Source organism: Nylanderia fulva, unplaced genomic scaffold (assembly GCF_048542155.1).
Source record: "Nylanderia fulva isolate GAGA-0341 unplaced genomic scaffold, ASM4854215v1 Scaffold72, whole genome shotgun sequence".
Taxonomy (NCBI): Eukaryota; Metazoa; Arthropoda; class Insecta; order Hymenoptera; family Formicidae; genus Nylanderia; species Nylanderia fulva.
This window is the reverse complement of record NW_028190830.1, coordinates 6,267-27,188: the sequence shown is the minus strand read 5'-3', so window position 1 is coordinate 27,188 and position 20,922 is coordinate 6,267. Positions and strand designations below refer to the sequence as shown.

At 27.2% G+C, this 20,922-nt stretch overlaps 4 protein-coding genes across 6 annotated transcripts; all 4 read left to right on the top strand.

The window, feature by feature from the left end:
• Positions 1-231: 231 nt before the first annotated feature.
• LOC114934726 (odorant receptor 9a-like) lies at positions 232-3,918 on the top strand. Of its 2 annotated transcripts, XM_029307434.2 has the most exons (9): positions 232-375; positions 639-758; positions 895-1,012; positions 1,951-2,215; positions 2,314-2,409; positions 2,864-2,954; positions 3,161-3,297; positions 3,658-3,790; positions 3,868-3,918. In XM_029307434.2, the coding sequence occupies exons 1-9, from the start codon at positions 232-234 to the stop codon at positions 3,916-3,918; spliced, it is 1,155 nt and encodes a 384-aa protein (XP_029163267.1). The 2 variants fall into 2 exon arrangements, with proteins under 2 accessions (XP_029163267.1, XP_085344934.1); XM_085488808.1 differs by lacking the exon at positions 639-758.
• Positions 3,919-6,420: 2,502 nt separating this feature from the next.
• On the top strand, positions 6,421-8,700 carry LOC114934747 (uncharacterized). Its single transcript, XM_085488812.1, has 8 exons — positions 6,421-6,522; positions 6,613-6,732; positions 6,873-6,990; positions 7,070-7,328; positions 7,819-7,929; positions 8,042-8,132; positions 8,283-8,419; positions 8,514-8,700. The coding sequence occupies exons 1-8, from the start codon at positions 6,421-6,423 to the stop codon at positions 8,698-8,700; spliced, it is 1,125 nt and encodes a 374-aa protein (XP_085344938.1).
• Positions 8,701-11,708: 3,008 nt separating this feature from the next.
• On the top strand, positions 11,709-14,092 carry LOC146720290 (uncharacterized). Its single transcript, XM_085488811.1, has 8 exons — positions 11,709-11,908; positions 11,999-12,082; positions 12,265-12,382; positions 12,461-12,719; positions 13,211-13,321; positions 13,434-13,524; positions 13,675-13,811; positions 13,906-14,092. The coding sequence occupies exons 1-8, from the start codon at positions 11,765-11,767 to the stop codon at positions 14,090-14,092; spliced, it is 1,131 nt and encodes a 376-aa protein (XP_085344937.1). The 5' UTR covers positions 11,709-11,764.
• Positions 14,093-17,103: 3,011 nt separating this feature from the next.
• Positions 17,104-19,647, top strand: LOC114934740 (uncharacterized). 2 transcript variants are annotated; one of them, XM_029307453.2, is made up of 9 exons: positions 17,104-17,303; positions 17,394-17,477; positions 17,662-17,779; positions 17,858-18,116; positions 18,607-18,717; positions 18,830-18,920; positions 19,071-19,207; positions 19,302-19,434; positions 19,515-19,647. In XM_029307453.2, the coding sequence occupies exons 1-9, from the start codon at positions 17,160-17,162 to the stop codon at positions 19,563-19,565; spliced, it is 1,128 nt and encodes a 375-aa protein (XP_029163286.1). In that variant the 5' UTR covers positions 17,104-17,159; the 3' UTR covers positions 19,566-19,647. The 2 variants fall into 2 exon arrangements, with proteins under 2 accessions (XP_029163286.1, XP_085344932.1); XM_085488806.1 differs by having other exon boundaries at positions 17,394-17,513.
• Positions 19,648-20,922: the final 1,275 nt, after the last annotated feature.

Genomic DNA, 20,922 nt, shown 5'->3' with positions numbered 1-20,922 from the left:
TCGCGTGATAAGAGAGCATCTTTTCTTTACACCTGCTGTTTCCAAATGCATTGTATATGTATTGCGAAGAGTGACACAATATATTAAAGGTTTGTGACTTGTACTATTTTCACATATGGCACCCCATATTTTTTTCTACTAAAATATTTATTTGTTTCGCGCATCAAAAAACGAGATAAAAAAATTTAGTCGGCATCGTACTAACGAGCTCGAAGGATCTTTCTGAAAATTATGGAGCGTGTTTGGAATTATTATTACAGTGTTACCAAGAAAATGCTTTCATTAAGTGGACAGTGGCCTTATCAAGAGAAAAAAGAAAAGTTGCTCCGAATGGCTATAGTGACTATATTTGAAATTTCTGTGTTGATTCCGCAGGTCACTAATCGCTTAATTAAATTTGTTATAATTTTCTCAATAATTCAACAAGATTAATAAAAATTGTTTAATTAAAATGTGATAAGATAATTTTTAGTGATACGTAATTTAATTGTTATTATTCGATTTGTAAGTATTAAAAGGATTCTGTACTCGTTAAAAAAATAAATAAATAAATAAATAAATAAATAAATAAATAAATAAATAATATCTATACAAAAATGTTAAACTGTATAATTTACTAATAATAACGTTTTTAATAGGTAGGACAATTCATTCATTGCGGTAGAAAAGTGCAATGTCATTTAATCAGTGCACCATCATATTTAGTGTACACTGTGATTATGGTTAAGCTACTCACGTGTCAAATTCTGAATTACAAAGTACGATAACACGCAATTTATATTATTTATTAATCAAGAAATAGTTTTATCAGTTTTTGTAATCATTCTTCACGATAGTGTTTATCAACAATAATTGTTAAATTATCTAACAAAGTTTAATATTCTCGCGTTCTAGATTAAACATCTCACCGATCAATTGAATAACGATTGGAAAATTTTGAAATGCCCGGAGGAATACGAAATTATGAAAATTTATGCCGCAAAAGCGAGATTGTTTTCTTTGATTTATTCGAGTAAGAATAATATCGTACTTATAGCTTACAAAAAATTTGTTTCATTATCTTAAACTAGGCAAAGTGTTTTTTATAGATTGTTGAATAATGAAAACGATGCCTCCATAAGTCGATTTTTACCAACAAATCAGAAATAATTAAAGCTTAATATGCATAAAAATGGTTTTTTGCAATATTTGAATTTTTTTTGTAAAGAAAGTTAAAATTTTATCAAAAAATTTTGATTAGATATTATGAATGTATTGTTTATTTTCAATAAGACGTATTTTATTTCGATATCTTATTTTTTAGACATGTTAAGAAGGATTCAAATATAGAGTTTTGTTGAAATATTTCATTCAAATATTCAATCTATAAAAAATAGTGAAGTCATATAATTATACTTATAATTTGTAGTTTAGAAGTGTCTCACTTTTAAATTGTTAAACAAATGCATGTTCGGAAAAATGTTACAAAACAAAAGTTGTTTTATCTAAGGGAGGACAAATAACAATACAATCAATTTTAGAAAAATAATTTAAAAAAAAAAAAATTTTTTTCAGAAGCATTTCCAAACAAGTATTTTTTAACTTTAATCTTTTATAATTTAGCTAAAAAAATTATATGTTAATATGATTGATGATTGAAATAAAAAAAATGTATTTTAGAAAATGAATAATACATTCATGATATTTGATCAAACTTTTCAGTTAACCTTTTTTACAAAAAACTTTCCAAAATAGCAAAAAATACTACATTTTTATTTACACATAAAATCTCAATTATTTTAGAAACCTGACGTGCTAATGTTTCCAGAATCGTTTTCAGCATCCAAAAATTTATAAGAAACACACTTTGTTTGGTTGAAAATAACTTTTGGCTGTAAACTAATGTAATATTTGGTTTTATTTCAATTTTTATATAACTGATGATAAACGATTGTTTAATTTTTGTTGCAGCATACTATTTTATAGGTTGTCCCATGTTTGCAATTATGAGTCTCATACCAAAAATATTAGATGTTGTGTGGCCCTTAAATGAATCTCGTCCCGTATTAATGCCCCACGGTGGTCATTATTTCGTTAGCGATGACACCGAATACTTTTATTACATTTTGTTTCACGTTTTAATAGCTATAGTAATAATTTTAACAGCTTTTCTCGCGCACGATTGCGTGATCTTGACTTATATCGAACATGTCTGTGGCGTCTTTGCTGTGGCTGGGTAAGCAAACGCATAATTTGTTTTTCATCTAATCTTCTTTTAATTATAATAAATTCAAGGAGGTTATAATTTTAATTTACTTGTTTAAATGTACATAGATATCGTTTCGAAAATTTGTCATATAATGATGTAAAGAATAATATCATCAATCAAAAAATAGTATCAGCCGTTCATGCACACTGGCGAGCTTTGCAGTAAGTATATATGTATACATATATATATAATAATGTATTGCCATACCCATACAGCACAACAAGATTGTAGCAACATTGTGGCAAAATTTTATTGCGAAATTACAACATTGCATAAACATTGTGAAATGTTGCAGCAGTCTTGCTGCAAGGTTACAGCAACGGTAAAATGTCCGCTTTCAGAAATATTGTTCTATAACATTGCAGCAATAATACAATAAAATATATATGTAATATTACTATTGGATTATTAGAAATGTGCCAAATACATGATATATATACATAGCAATATTGCTATGCAATGTAAAATATTGCAATGTTGTTGCAATATTGCTGCAATATTGCTTGTGTGCTGTATGGGTATATGTGTATCAGTATAATTTAATAAATGTTATTTAGAAAAAAATTATCAATATATACATCTTAATTATTATAATAACATTTATTTATCATATAGATTTGCAGAGTATCTTGAAAATACCTTCTCTGTAACTTTAGTTATACAAATATTTATAGTTATTATATCAATGAGTGTTACTTTACTGCAAGTACGTCCATAGTCGTTAAAATATATTGCAAACTTTGCAACATGTGCACATTTTAAATATCAAATTATTGCTAATGTTTATATAATTATCTGTGATTATATACTTACCTTATTCATAAGAAGTAAATATATATATATATATATATATATATATGTATATATATTTATTTATTTATTTTATTCATATTTATTCCATTTCCATTCGAGATGACAGTGAAATTAGATAGCACTATCGAAGCGATAAGGAACGCGGCATTTGTTGGTGGTCAATTGATTCATATATTCTGCTTCAGTCTGCAAGGCCAAAAATTGATAGACCACAGTATACAAATGCAGGATAAGATGTGAGATAACAATTGTAATATATATCTAGATAACAGATATTTTTATTTTTATTTATAAGTTTTTATTGTTTACTATTTAAGTTCTACTGCTTAAGTATTTTTATGTGACATTAAATTAAATTAGCTAAACATTATTTTGGATAATTTACTAAACACTTTTTCATCTAAGATGCAGATATAGATAAGTTATATGTTTATTATCTATATAAAGATAAGATAATGCCATAACTTTATCTAGATGATCATTTATATTTATATAACTGTATTTAGATAACAGCAAACACTGTATATAATCAATTCACAGTCAAAATATAGAAAATAATCAGTGTAATGTGATGCCATATTATTGCAATGTTGCAGATATGCCTGTTCTTGGTACAAAATACCAGTGAAATTGCAAAAACTACTTCTGCCTGTAATGAGAAGAAGCTTGCAGCCGAATTTTTTGAGCGCCAGCGGGATATACATTTTTTCACTGAAAAGTTTCATGACGGTAAATAATAAGTTTTTAATAATATTATAATATTACATTTTTATATAATTATTTTTAAAAAATTTTTCTTTTTGAAGGTTGTACAATCTTCGGTGTCATATTTCACTGTACTCGCGTCATTTCAATAATTAATCAATAATCGATAAATTCAGAGAGTTTTTCTGCACAAGCAAAATAATGTAAATAAATATGGCAATAATTCATTATCACACTAAACAATACGTAGATAAATAATAATAAATTTTATTTATATAATTAAATTATCATGTTAATCACAATGTTAAACTATTATATTTTTTATTATTAGATGTATCCTGTTTTACAAATAAAACGAAAACAGATATTTGCGTATAGAGCAATAATGGTTCAACAAATAAAAATAAATAATGGGAAAGATATTTTACTTATTATTTTATTTAAGTGTACTAATATATTTAAATTTTTACATATCTTGATATCACAAAATCTATAGTTGCATATTTCTAAAAAGTGTTTTTCATCGATTTTATCCGGTTTATTACAAGGTTTATATGTCGTTTTTTCTCAATTTTTTCCTCTATTTGTAGATCCCTTTCCTTTAGATTTTTAAATTTCTTTCTTTTTTAGGCATCGCGCCGCTACCAAGTATATATGCTTAATCTTCGATAGATATTGATGTCTATTATTTTCACTGCTGAGTAGCTGTTTTTTTTGTGTGTGTGCTCGCCTCGATTGTCCGTCCTCATTGTTTTCGGCAAGACGTGCCCTTACAGGATTGGCTTCAATCAATAATTGACCCATCGTAAGAATTATATTCCGAACCTTGAATATATGGATGGAACGCTAGAGTCTGTATTGATATGTTCTAGAGGATTGTAGATCGATTTTTTTTGAAATGACAAGATTTATATGTATATTTTTCGTTATTTTTAGATCTTTTTATTATATACAATTAAGTATATAAAATTATTATTTAAAAAAAAATTTTTAGTGACCGATTTTTTAAATAATTTTAATGATTTATTAAATAATGTATTTCTTCTTGTTTTTAAAATTGTTTAAACTAATTATGTCATATGAATATGTGTTGATTAATTTTGCAGTTGAGTGGTTTTGACTCAATTTCTTAGTTAGAAAGAAAGAAAAGAACTTGCAATAGCTAGTAAAAAAAAAAGAAAAAATTGTTTAATATCGCAATGCAATTATTATAAAATAGTTCTCGCATATGCTATGCTCTTTCCAAAGAGTTCTAATAATGGAAATAATTTGAAAAATTTTTGAACAATTATTTCATCCGAAAAATCACATTTTTGAATATAAAATTTAGCTTCTGGTTGTACTTCGACAATGCAGCTTTTTATTAAATAGTTCTCGTGTAGTGCCGGACATGTATAATGCTTTTTCAAAGACTCCTGATAATAAAAATAATTAAAAAATTTTGCTTCCTCATAAAAGAAGTTTTGCTTTCCTAAAAAAATTTTTTTCTGATTTATATACCAATGTGTTCAGAATGTTCTAAAACATCGAAAAATTATATTTTTAAAAAATATCCTTACGTGTATGTGTATGTATATATGTGCCCATCCACTTTTATTTAAATTTAAATATATCAAGAATTATTTGTCTTACAGCGTTCTAATATGGCATACAAGTAAAGTAGTATACAATACTTTTATTAACTGTCATTTTCATACAAATTTATACTGCGTTTTAAATGTTAATGCAATTTTACATGGTTCAGGAAATGGTAGTAATTACTCTAACTTCCATAAATTTTAAGATATTAGGATAAACATTAAAACAAGATGGTTGGAATTTGACAAGTATCGGTGAAAGGATTTTTTAAATAAAATTTTGAATTTTTTGAAAAATGTCTGTGATAGTTCCAATTTTAGTAAATTTTGAAATATCGGGATAAATATATTTACATGAACCAAGCATCGAGAAATATTAGCGCTAATAAATCCAAATAATAAAATTAGCACAATTCACATATGTCAACACGGTATATTGAATTATTACAATTTTCACATATAATAATACACAATTTTATATGTTTGTTAGTCGTGTAAAATTTTCAGATTTATATGTACAATCAGTGTTGTGCTTAGATAATTTAAAAATTGCTTAGATAAAGGTGAGATGAAAATATTCATTTTACGTTAGAAGAGAAAGAAACTGCCAATATGAAAAACTTCTCAAGACAGTAGAATATATCTATACCTATGCATCTAAATATTATACATAGAAATTTGCTTTGCTTATTTGCGTGTAACACATTTAGTAATAATTTATAAAGACACCATAGAATTTATATCCCCCTATTCAAATACAGTTGTCTATAGGCGAAACTTATTTTCTGAGAAATCGATACATTTCGCACTGCGACAGGTATCTATTAACATACACTTAGATAGAAATACATATATTACAGAGGGATAGAAATACATATTATATGTTTTCGACAACCTGTATTTTTATTTGTATGTTATCTTTTTCTTTTTTCGTCATGATAAGGCATATAGTTATTCATTCTTTGCTACGGAAAAAAAGATCAAAATTTTAGTCGATTGCATGTAATTAAAGAGAGAAGAATCCTTTGAAAAATTATGGAGTGTGTCTGGAATTACTATTACAGCGTTACTAAGAAAATGTTATTATTGTGTGGCCAGTGGCCTTATCTGACAAAAAGAAGAAGGTTGTTTCAACTGATTTTAAGTACTATAATGCACATTTCAATTATAGTTGGACAGGTTGTTGCATCCACTTACGAATTTTCTATCAAAATTTGCAAATATAAATTTAAAAGTACCTATAATCTATTAACAAATATATGCTTCAAGGTAGGAAAAATAATTAAATGTGACAAAAATCTGCAATGTATTTTCGTATGTATACCGACCTACTTAGTTGGATGTATATTTACGCTAAAATTATACACGTGTCAACTCAATAACAATAAAGTATGATAAAAAAGAATTTACATTATACACGTTAATGAAAAAAAAAACAATGTTTCTATAATTATTTTTTGCGAATATATTGTATAATAATTTTCTATAGCGACTATTAAATTATCTAATATTTAATATTTATACTTTAGATTAAACATTTGACCAATCAACTATATAGCGATTGGAAAGATTTGGAAAGCCCGGAAGAATATGAAATTATGAAAACGTATGCAACAAGAGTGAGAGTGTTTACTTTGATTTATTCGGGTAAGGATAATTCACGTCATTTTAATTTTACATATAACGAATATGATAAACGATTTGTTTTATTTTTTTTTTGTTACAGCATATTATCTCATAGGTTGTCCTATGTTTGTAATGTGTACTCTTATACCGAAAGTATTAGATATCGTGTTGCCTCTGAACGAATCTCGACCTATAATCCTGCCTGCGGAAATTCACTATTTCGTTAGTGACGAAGAATACTTTTATTACATTTTCATTCTCAGTCTTATATGTTCATTCTTTATAGTAAATGTGCTCGCGCATGATTGCCTTATTATGACTTGCATTGAGCATATTTGCGGCAATCTCGCTGTGGTTGGGTAAGAATATTATGTAATTTGTATTGTTTAATTTGGCCCAGAATGATTAATTAATTTGTATTTTTTTCTTCTAATTCTTTTAAGGGAATTCCATCGCTATCTTATGTTACTTATAAAATGATTATTTTTCTGCGTCTTTCTTTTTTTTATTGGTTGGAATAGACTAAATTCTTTTTCGCGATTAAATAACATATAAAAACAAAACCGGAACCTATTATCTCATGTTAAAAACAAAAAAATAAACAATTAAATTTGTTTTATATTTTTTGTTTTTATTCGTACGTTAATCGCGTGGAAAAATATTTATTATTCAATTAATAAAAAGAAAAAGATGAAGAAAAATCTTTTTATCGATAAAATAGAAAGATGTTACAATCTCTTTAGGTTTACACAATTTTATAATATAAATTTAAGAAACAAAGTTATAATTTGTGTTACTCTGTTGATTTACTGTTTAAACATTCAATATTTACTCATTAAATGCATATAGATTTCGTATGGAAAACTTGGCACATAATCCCAATAGGCAAAATAATAGTGTAGATAATATATACAAACAAAAAATAGCATCATCCGTTCGTTTACACTTACGAACTTTAGAGTAAGTATGTAATAATTTATTTCCAAATGCGTGTCCGAATAAATCAATAAATGTTATTTGAATATAATTATCACAATATACGTCATTATTATAACATTTATTTGCCAAACAGATTCGCGAAGTTTCTTGAAAGTACTTTCTCTGTAGCTTTAGTTGTACAAATGTTCATAATTATGGTCGCAATGAGCATTACCTTGCTGCAAGTACGTCCATTAATTATTAAAAGTAACACGACATTGCAACTTTCATTATTTGCAACAATTTAGAGAATCAAATTATTATTTACGTTCATTACAAATTATTACTTAATTACCTGATGAATAAAATATTAAAATAGATTTATTTCACTCCAGCTTGCAGTGCAAGTTGAACAACTTATTGAAATAATGAGGAATCTAGTACTTGTTGTTGCTCAATTGATTCACTTATTCTGCTTCAGTATGCAAGGACAAAAATTGATAGACCATAGTCTAGAAATACAGGATAAGATGTGAGATGATATTTTGAATCGCAAAATATGTTAATCTGCGACAAGTTAAATTGAAAAAGAGTGATTATTAAAATGTAAATGTTTGCAATTGCAGATATAACTGCTTCTGGTATAAAATACCAGTGAAATCGCAAAGACTGCTTATAGATATTATGAGAAGAAGTTTGCAGCCAAGTGTTTTGAGCGCCGGAGGGTTTTATATTTTTTCACTGAAAAGCTATATGACGGTAAAAAAGTTTTCACGAATACTACTATATTATTATTATAACATGTTTTTATAAAATTATATAGAAACATTTTTTTAAGGTTTTACAATCTTCGGTGTCATATTACACTGTACTCTCGTCTTTTCAATAATTCATCGATAAAATCGATAAATTTGGGAAGTACTTCTGCACAAACATAATAATGTAGATAAATGTGGCAATTTATTATCACACTAGATAATATATATATAGATGGATAATAATAAATTTCATTTATACAATTAAATCATCGTGTTTATCACATTTGTTAAACTATTAAATTTTTTTATTATTAGATATATCCCGTTTTACAAATAAAACGAAAACAGATATTTGCGTATAGAGCAATAATGGTTCAACAAATAAAAATAAATAATGAGAAAGATATTTTACTTATTATTTTATTTAAGTGTACTAATATATTTATATTTTTACATATCTTGATATCACAAAATCTATAGTTGCATATTTCTAAAAAGTGTTTTTCATCGATATTATCCGGTTTATTACAAGGGTTATATGTCGTTTTTCTTCAATTTTTTCCTCTATTTTTAGATCCCTTTCCTTTAGATTTTTAAATCTCTTTCTTTTTTAGGCATCGCGCCGCTACCAAGTATACCTATATGCTTAATCTTCGATAGATATTGATCTCTATTTTTTTCGTTGCTGAGTTGCTGTTCTTTTTGTGTGTGTGCTCGCCTCGATTGTCTGTCCTCATTGTTTTCGGCAAGACGTGCCCTTACAGGATTGGCTCGATTCGAGGAAGCAAATACAACTAGGCGATATATAAATACATGTGACGAGCGGCACAGGGACACTCTCTCTTAACGTGCCTAAGAATTATAATCTGATTGTGAGAATATAGAACTTTCATCCCCGAAAAATTTGCGAAATTTTTGTACCAATTTCGTGAAAATCTGCCAATAAATGTGTAAATGCGTGGGTGGGTGGAAACTTGAAAAAACCACACAGCAGCCACTCGCGAAAAATTTGCGACATTTTGGTACCAATTTGGTGAAAATCGGTCCATAAATGTAAAAGTAGTTCGCGATCATACAGACAGACAAACAGACGGTACTTACGGTCAATAAATGTATGAGCGCGTGTGTGATGATGTAAAACTTAAAAAAAAAAAACCACATATTAGCCATCTCTGAAAAATTTTCAAAATTTAGGTTCTATAATAATTTCTAGGGAATCGATCCATTAATGTGAAAGTGCGTGGGTGGCGCGTGAGTGGGTAAGTAAAGGAATAAAAAAAAATCATTAAACTTAAAAAAATCTTTTTTTGCAATATTTTTGAACATTCTAAACACATTGGCGTAGACAATTAAAAAAAATATTTTTCGCAAAAACATATATACCTTTTTCTGAGAAAAAAAAATAAAAATTTAAAATTTAAAAGAAACTCCACAGCAGCCACCCCCAAAAAATTTGCAATATTTTGGTAGCAGTTTCACGAAAATTGGTCCACAAATGCGGAAATAGTTCGCGTACATACAGACAGACGGACGGTACTTATATATATAGATGTACTTCTTGTTTTTAAAATTTTTTAAACTAATTATGTCATATGAATATGTGTTGTAAATTTTGCAGTTGAGTGGTTTTGACTCAATTTCTCTGTTAGAAAGAAAAAAAGAACTTGCAATGACTATTAAAAAGAAAAGAAAAAATTGTTTAATATCGCAATGCAATTATTATAAAACAGTTCTCGCATATGCAATGCTCTTTTTAAAGAGTTCTGCAAATGGATATAATTTGAAAAATTTTTGAACAATTATTTCATCCGAAGAATCACATTTTTGAGTATAAAATTTAATTTCTGGTTGTACTTCGACAATGCTGCTTTTTATTAAATAGTTCTCGTGTAGTGCCGGACATGTATAATGCTTTTTTAAAGATTCCTGATAAAAGAAATGATTAAAAAATTTTGCTTCCTCATAAAAGAAACTTTGCTTTCCTATAAAATTTTTTTTCTGATTTATATACCAATGTGTTCAGAATGTTCTAAAACATCGAAAAATTATATTTTTGAAAACTATCCTTACGTGTATGTGTATGTATATATGTGCCCATCCACTTTTATTTAAATTTAAATATATCAAGAATTATTTGTCTTACAGCGTTCTAATATGGCATACAAGTAAAGTAGTATACAATACTTTTATTAACTGTCATTTTCATACAAATTTATACTGCGTTTTAAATGTTAATGCAATTTTACATGGTTCAGGAAATGGTTGTAATTACTCTAACTTCCATAAATTTTAAGATATTAGGATAAACATTAAAACAAGATGGTTGGAATTTGACAAGTATCGGTGAAAGGATTTTTTAAATAAAATTTTGAATTTTTTGAAAAATGTCTGTGATAGTTCTAATTTTAGTAAATTTTGAAATATCGGGATAAATATATTTACATGAACCAAGCATCGAGAAATATTAGCGCTAATAAATCCAAATAATAAATTTAGCACATTTCACATATGTCAACACGGTATATTGAATTATTACAATTTTCACATATAATAATACACAATTTTATATGTTTGTTAGTCGTGTAAAATTTCAGATTTATATGTACAATCAGTGTTGTGCTTAGATAATTTTAAAATTGCTTAGATAAAGGTGAGATGAAAATATTCATTTTACGTTAGAAGAGAAAGAAATTGCCAATATGAAAAACTTCTCAAGACAGTAGAATATATCTATACCTATGCATCTAAATATTATACATAGAAATTTGCTTTGCTTATTTGCGTGTAACACATTTAGTAATAATTTATAAAGACACCATAGAATTTATATCCCCCTATTCAAATACACTTGTCTATAGGCGAAACTTATTTTCTGAGAGATCGATACATTTCGCACTGCGACAGGTATCTATTAACATACACTTAGATAGAAATACATATATTACAGAGGGATAGGAATACATATTACATGTTTCCGACAACCTGTATTTTTACTTGTATGTTACCTTTTTTTCCGTCATGAGAAGGCATATTGTTATTCATTCTTTGCTACGGAAAAAAAAGATCAAAATTTTAGTCGATCGCATGTAATTAAAGAGAGAAGAATCCTTTGAAAAATTATGGAGTGTGTCTGGGATTATTATTACAGCGTTACTAAGAAAATGTTATTATTGTGTGGCCAGTGGCCTTACCTGAAGAAAAGAAGAAGATTGTTTCAACTGATTTTAAGTACTATGATGCAACTTTCAGTTATAGTTGGACAGGTTGTTGCATCCACTTACGAATGTTCTATCAAAATTTGCAAATATAAATTTAAAAGTACCTATAATCTATTAACAAATATATGCTTCAAGGTAGGAAAAATAATTAAATGTGACAAAAATCTGCAATGTATTCTCGTATGTATACCGGCCTACTTAGTTGGATGTATGTTTACGGTAAAATTATACACGTGTCAACTCAATAACAATAAAGTATGATAAAAAAAATTTACATTATACACGTTATTGAAAAAAAAAAAAAAACAATGTGTTTCTATAATTATTTTTTGCGAATGTATTGTATAATCATTTTCTATAGCGACTATTAAATTATCTAATATTTAATATTTATACTTTAGATTAAACATTTGACCAATCAACTATCTAGCGATTGGAAAGATTTGGAAAGCCCGGAAGAATATGAAATTATGAAAACGTATGCAACAAGAGTGAGAGTGTTTACTTTGATTTATTCGGGTAAGGATAATTCACGTCATTTTAATTTTACATATAACGAATATGATAAACGATTTGTTTTATTTTTTTTTGTTACAGCATATTATCTCATAGGTTGTCCTATGTTTATAATGTGTAGTCTTATACCGAAGGTATTAGATATCGTGTTGCCTCTGAACGAATCTCGACCTATAATCCTGCCTGTGGAAATTCACTTTTTCGTTAGTGACGAAGAATACTTTTATTACATTTTCATTCACAGTCTTATATGTTCACTCTTTGTAATAAATGTGCTCGCGCATGATTGCCTTATTATGACTTGCATTGAGCATATTTGCGGCAATCTCGCTGTGGTTGGGTAAGAATATTATGTAATTTGTATTGTTTAATTTGGTTCAGAATGATTAATTAATTTGTATATATTTCTTCTAATTATTTGAAGGGAATTCTATCGCTATCTTATGTTACTTATAAAATAATTATTTTTTTGCGTCTTTCTTTTTTTTTATTGGTTGGAATAGACTAAATGCTTTTTCGCGATTAAATAACATATAAAAACAAAACCGGAACTTATTATCTCATGTTAAAAACAAAAAAATTAAACAATTAAATTTGTTTTATATTTTTTGTTTTTATTCGTACGTTAATCGTGGAAAAATATTTAGTATTCAATTAATAAAAAGAAAAAGGTAAAGAAAAGTCTTTTTATCGATAAAATAGAAAGATGTTACAATCTCTTTTAGTTTTACACAATTTTATAATATAAATTTAAGACACAAAGTTATAATTTGTGTAACTCTGTTGATTTACTGTTTAAACATTCAATATTTACTCATTAAATGCATATAGATTTCGTATGGAAAACTTGGCACATAATCCCAATAGGCAAAATAATAGTGTAGATAATATATACAAACAAAAAATAGCATCATCCGTTCGTTTACACTTACGAACTTTAGAGTAAGTATGTAATAATTTATTTTTAAATGCGTGTCCGAATAAATCAATAAATGTTATTTGAATAAAATTATCACAATATACGTCATTATTGTAACATTTATTTGCCAAACAGATTCGCGAAGTTTCTTGAAAGTACTTTCTCTGTAGCTTTAGTTGTACAAATGTTCATAATTATGGTCGCAATGAGCATTACCTTGCTGCAAGTACGTCCATTAATTATTAAACGTAACACGACATTGCAACTTTCATTATTTGCATCAATTTAGAGAATCAAATTATTATTTACGTTCATTACAAATTATTACTTAATTACCTGATGAATAAAATATTAAAATAGATTTATTTCACTCCAGCTTGCAGTGCAAGTTGAACAACTTATTGAAATAATGAGGAATCTAGTACTTGTTGTTGCTCAATTGATTCACTTATTCTGCTTCAGTATGCAAGGACAAAAATTGATAGACCATAGTCTAGAAATACAGGATAAGATGTGAGATGATATTTTGAATCGCAAAATATGTTAATCTGCGACAAGTTAAATTGAAAAAGAGTGATTATTAAAATGTAAATGTTTGCAATTGCAGATATAACTGCTTCTGGTATAAAATACCAGTGAAATCGCAAAGACTGCTTATAGATATTATGAGAAGAAGTTTGCAGCCAAGTGTTTTGAGCGCCGGAGGGTTTTATATTTTTTCACTGAAAAGCTATATGACGGTAAAAAAGTTTTCACAAATACTACTATATTATTATTATAACATGTTTTTATAAAATTATATAGAAACATTTTTTTAAGGTTTTACAATCTTCGGTGTCATATTACACTGTACTCTCGTCTTTTCAATAATTCATCGATAAAATCGATAAATTTGGGAAGTACTTCTGCACAAACATAATAATGTAGATAAATGTGGCAATTTATTATCACACTAGATAATATATATATAGATGGATAATAATAAATTTCATTTATACAATTAAATCATCGTGTTTATCACATTTGTTAAACTATTAAATTTTTTTATTATTAGATATATCCCGTTTTACAAATAAAACGAAAACAGATATTTGCGTATAGAGCAATAATGGTTCAACAAATAAAAATAAATAATGAGAAAGATATTTTACTTATTATTTTATTTAAGTGTACTAATATATTTATATTTTTACATATCTTGATATCACAAAATCTATAGTTGCATATTTCTAAAAAGTGTTTTTCATCGATATTATCCGGTTTATTACAAGGGTTATATGTCGTTTTTCTTCAATTTTTTCCTCTATTTTTAGATCCCTTTCCTTTAGATTTTTAAATCTCTTTCTTTTTTAGGCATCGCGCCGCTACCAAGTATACCTATATGCTTAATCTTCGATAGATATTGATCTCTATTTTTTTCGTTGCTGAGTTGCTGTTCTTTTTGTGTGTGTGCTCGCCTCGATTGTCTGTCCTCATTGTTTTCGGCAAGACGTGCCCTTACAGGATTGGCTCGATTCGAGGAAGCAAATACAACTAGGCGATATATAAATACATGTGACGAGCGGCACAGGGACACTCTCTCTGAACGTGCCTAAGAATTATAATCTGATTGTGAGAATATAGAACTTTCATCCCCGAAAAATTTGCGAAATTTTTGTACCAATTTCGTGAAAATCTGCCAATAAATGTGTAAATGCGTGGGTGGATGGAAACTTGAAAAAACCACACAGCAGCCACTCGCGAAAAATTTGCAACATTTTGGTACCAATTTGGTGAAAATCGGTCCATAAATGTAAAAGTAGTTCGCGATCATACAGACAGACAAACAGACGGTACTTACGGTCAATAAATGTATGAGCGCGTGTGTGATGATGTAAAACTTAAAAAAAAAAAAACCACATATTAGCCATCTCTGAAAAATTTTCAAAATTTAGGTTCTATAATAATTTCTAGGGAATCGATCCATTAATGTGAAAGTGCGTGGGTGGCGCGTGAGTGGGTAAGTAAAGGAATAAAAAAAAATCATTAAACTTAAAAAAATCTTTTTTTGCAATATTTTTGAACATTCTAAACACATTGGCGTAGACAATTAAAAAGAATATTTTTCGCAAAAACATACAATATATACCTTTTTCTGAGAAAAAAAAATAAAAATTTAAAATTTAAAAGAAACTCCACAGCAGCCACCCCCAAAAAATTTGCAATATTTTGGTAGCAGTTTCACGAAAATTGGTCCACAAATGCGGAAATAGTTCGCGTACATACAGACAGACGGACGGTACTTATATATATAAATGTACTTCTTGTTTTTAAAATTTTTTAAACTAATTATGTCATATGAATATGTGTTGTAAATTTTGCAGTTGAGTGGTTTTGACTCAATTTCTCTGTTAGAAAGAAAAAAAGAACTTGCAATGACTATTAAAAAGAAAAGAAAAAATTGTTTAATATCGCAATGCAATTATTATAAAACAGTTCTCGCATATGCAATGCTCTTTTTAAAGAGTTCTGCAAATGGATATAATTTGAAAAATTTTTGAATTATTTCATCCGAAGAATCACATTTTTGAGTATAAAATTTAATTTCTGGTTGTACTTCGACAATGCTGCTTTTTATTAAATAGTTCTCGTGTAGTGCCGGACATGTATAATGCTTTTTTAAAGATTCCTGATAAAAGAAATGATTAAAAAATTTTGCTTCCTCATAAAAGAAACTTTGCTTTCCTATAAAATTTTTTTTCTGATTTATATACCAATGTGTTCAGAATGTTCTAAAACATCGAAAAATTATATTTTTGAAAACTATCCTTACGTGTATGTGTATGTATATATGTGCCCATCCACTTTTATTTAAATTTAAATATATCAAGAATTATTTGTCTTACAGCGTTCTAATATGGCATACAAGTAAAGTAGTATACAATACTTTTATTAACTGTCATTTTCATACAAATTTATACTGCGTTTTAAATGTTAATGCAATTTTACATGGTTCAGGAAATGGTTGTAATTACTCTAACTTCCATAAATTTTAAGATATTAGGATAAACATTAAAACAAGATGGTTGGAATTTGACAAGTATCGGTGAAAGGATTTTTTAAATAAAATTTTGAATTTTTTGAAAAATGTCTGTGATAGTTCTAATTTTAGTAAATTTTGAAATAGCGGGATAAATATATTTACATGAACCAAGCATCGAGAAATATTAGCGCTAATAAATCCAAATAATAAATTTAGCACATTTCACATATGTCAACACGGTATATTGAATTATTACAATTTTCACATATAATAATACACAATTTTATATGTTTGTTAGTCGTGTAAAATTTCAGATTTATATGTACAATCAGTGTTGTGCTTAGATAATTTTAAAATTGCTTAGATAAAGGTGAGATGAAAATATTCATTTTACGTTAGAAGAGAAAGAAATTGCCAATATGAAAAACTTCTCAAGACAGTAGAATATATCTATACCTATGCATCTAAATATTATACATAGAAATTTGCTTTGCTTATTTGCGTGTAACACATTTAGTAATAATTTATAAAGACACCATAGAATTTATATCCCCCTATTCAAATACACTTGTCTATAGGCGAAACTTATTTTCTGAGAGATCGATACATTTCGCACTGCGACAGGTATCTATTAACATACACTTAGATAGAAATACATATATTACAGAGGGATAGGAATACATATTACATGTTTCCGACAACCTGTATTTTTACTTGTATGTTACCTTTTTTTCCGTCATGAGAAGGCATATTGTTATTCATTCTTTGCTACGGAAAAAAAAGATCAAAATTTTAGTCGATCGCATGTAATTAAAGAGAGAAGAATCCTTTGAAAAATTATGGAGTGTGTCTGGGATTATTATTACAGCGTTACTAAGAAAATGTTATTATTGTGTGGCCAGTGGCCTTACCTGAAGAAAAGAAGAAGATTGTTTCAACTGATTTTAAGTACTATGATGCAACTTTCAGTTATAGTTGGACAGGTTGTTGCATCCACTTACGAATGTTCTATCAAAATTTGCAAATATAAATTTAAAAGTACCTATAATCTATTAACAAATATATGCTTCAAGGTAGGAAAAATAATTAAATGTGACAAAAATCTGCAATGTATTCTCGTATGTATACCGGCCTACTTAGTTGGATGTATGTTTACGGTAAAATTATACACGTGTCAACTCAATAACAATAAAGTATGATAAAAAAAAATTTACATTATACACGTTATTGAAAAAAAAAAAAAAAACAATGTGTTTCTATAATTATTTTTTGCGAATGTATTGTATAATCATTTTCTATAGCGACTATTAAATTATCTAATATTTAATATTTATACTTTAGATTAAACATTTGACCAATCAACTATCTAGCGATTGGAAAGATTTGGAAAGCCCGGAAGAATATGAAATTATGAAAACGTATGCAACAAGAGTGAGAGTGTTTACTTTGATTTATTCGGGTAAGGATAATTCACGTCATTTTAATTTTACATATAACGAATATGATAAACGATTTGTTTTATTTTTTTTTGTTACAGCATATTATCTCATAGGTTGTCCTATGTTTATAATGTGTAGTCTTATACCGAAGGTATTAGATATCGTGTTGCCTCTGAACGAATCTCGACCTATAATCCTGCCTGTGGAAATTCACTTTTTCGTTAGTGACGAAGAATACTTTTATTACATTTTCATTCACAGTCTTATATGTTCACTCTTTGTAATAAATGTGCTCGCGCATGATTGCCTTATTATGACTTGCATTGAGCATATTTGCGGTAATCTCGCTGTGGTTGGGTAAGAATATTATGTAATTTGTATTGTTTAATTTGGTTCAGAATGATTAATTAATTTGTATATATTTCTTCTAATTATTTGAAGGGAATTCTATCGCTATCTTATGTTACTTATAAAATAATTATTTTTTTGCGTCTTTCTTTTTTTTATTGGTTGGAATAGACTAAATGCTTTTTCGCGATTAAATAACATATAAAAACAAAACCGGAACTTATTATCTCATGTTAAAAACAAAAAAATTAAACAATTAAATTTGTTTTATATTTTTTGTTTTTATTCGTACGTTTATCGTGGAAAAATATTTAGTATTCAATTAATAAAAAGAAAAAGGTAAAGAAAAGTCTTTTTATCAATAAAATAGAAAGATGTTACAATCTCTTTTAGTTTTACACAATTTTATAATATAAATTTAAGACACAAAGTTAGAATTTGTGTAACTCTGTTGATTTACTGTTTAAACATTCAATATTTACTCATTAAATGCATATAGATTTCGTATGGAAAACTTGGCACATAATCCCAATAGGCAAAATAATAGTGTAGATAATATATACAAACAAAAAATAGCATCATCCGTTCGTTTACACTTACGAACTTTAGAGTAAGTATGTAATAATTTATTTTTAAATGCGTGTCCGAATAAATCAATAAATGTTATTTGAATAAAATTATCACAATATACGTCATTATTGTAACATTTATTTGCCAAACAGATTCGCGAAGTTTCTTGAAAGCACTTTCTCTGTAGCTTTAGTTTTACAAATGTTCATAATTATGGTCGCAATGAGCATTACCTTGCTGCAAGTACGTCCATTAATTATTAAAAGTAACACGACACTGCAATTTTCATCATTTGCAACAATTTAGAGAATCAAATTATTATTTACGTTCATTACAAATTATTACTTAATTACCTGATGAATGAAATATTAAAATAGATTTATTTCACTGCAGCTCGCAGTGCAAGTTGAACAACTTATTGAAATAATGAGGAACCTAGTACTTGTTGTTGCTCAATTGATTCACTTATTCTGCTTTAGTATACAAGGACAAAAATTGATAGACCATAGTCTAGAAATACAGGATAAGATGTGAGATAATGTTTCGAATTGCAAAATATGTTAATCTGCGACAAGTTAAATTGAAAAAGAGTGATTATTGAAATATAAATGTTTGCAATTGCAGATATAACTGCTTCTGGTATAAAATACCAGTGAAATCGCAAAGATTGCTTATAGATATTATGAGAAGAAGTTTGCAGCCAAGCGTTTTGAGCGCCGGAGGGTTTTATATTTTTTCACTGAAAAGCTATATGACGGTAAAAAAAGTTTTCACGAATACTACTATATTATTATTATAACATGTTTTTATAAAATTATATAGAAACATTTTTTTAAGGTTTTACAATCTTCGGTGTCATATTTCACTGTACTCTCGTCTTTTCAATAATTCATCGATAAAATCGATAAATTTGGGGAGTACTTCTGCACAAACATAATAATGTAGATAAATGTGACAATTTATTATCACACTAGATAATATATATAGATGGATAATAATAAATTTCATTTATACAATTAAATCATCGTGTTTATCACATTTGTTAAACTATTAAATTTTTTATTATTAGATATATCCCGTTTTATAAATAAAGCCAAAACATATATTTGCGTATAAAATAAGCAATAATAGTAGAACGAATAAAAATAAATTGTTGTTACGAGGGTTACAGAAAAAGCGACTAATAAACACAATGTGAGTTAGTACGACACATAAGATATATCCCTTTCCAAAAAGTGCATGTTATGTATTCTCGCAATATCTCGAATGTATTGTTGCCTTTTTATCGTGATGCCGATTGGTTGTTGGTTGTCGAGCATTTCGTGCGCTATGACTTGATTCACTCGTATCCTCGTATGTTGGTTATACGATATGACTGTCAAACTGTCATACTGATAAACTGTTATACTGATAATTAATATGAAAGAAATTAAATAACACAAGCGCGCGCTGAACAATTCTATTACAATTTCCTGTTGTAACAAAGGTAAGGTAATTGTAGCAATGCAAGTATAATTAAATATAATATAATATAATATAAATATAATATAGTAACCTATTTATAATATAGTAACCTATTTAAATTATAATAATTTTTTAAATTAATATTCATATAAAAATATATATTAATATATATATATATATATATATATATATATATATATATATATATTAATATTAATTTAATTTCTTACCATTGTAACGATCATGTGTTATAAATTATATTGTATATAATAGAAAGAAAGAAAGTGACGGAGATTAATCGAGAGAAATAGAGAAAGGAAAAAGGACCATAGAAAAGAAAAAGAAAGAGAAAGAAGAGAAAAGAGGATTCGTAAAAAATAAAGAAATATAAAAACAGAAGGAAGGAAGAAGGAAATATACAATATTAGGTAAATAAATTTATTTTTTATAAATTTAATAAGTGTATATATATATAAATATAAATATATACATATATATATATATATATATATATATATATATACATATATTTATATAGGGCATATCACACATAAATCAATCACTTTTTTATTTGCTTTATTTTTTTTATGTTTTTGCATTTATTGAAAGTTGTTTTCATGATTTGAAAATATTTAGACATTCTTGAATAGTAGTATTTTGCAATTTCATACCACCGTAACGATCATATCAATTTTAATCTAATTTATTTTTTTCCCTCAATGAGACCCCTTCGATTATTTTCTAAAAAATTGATAACATTTGCGACTTAAATACAAAATTT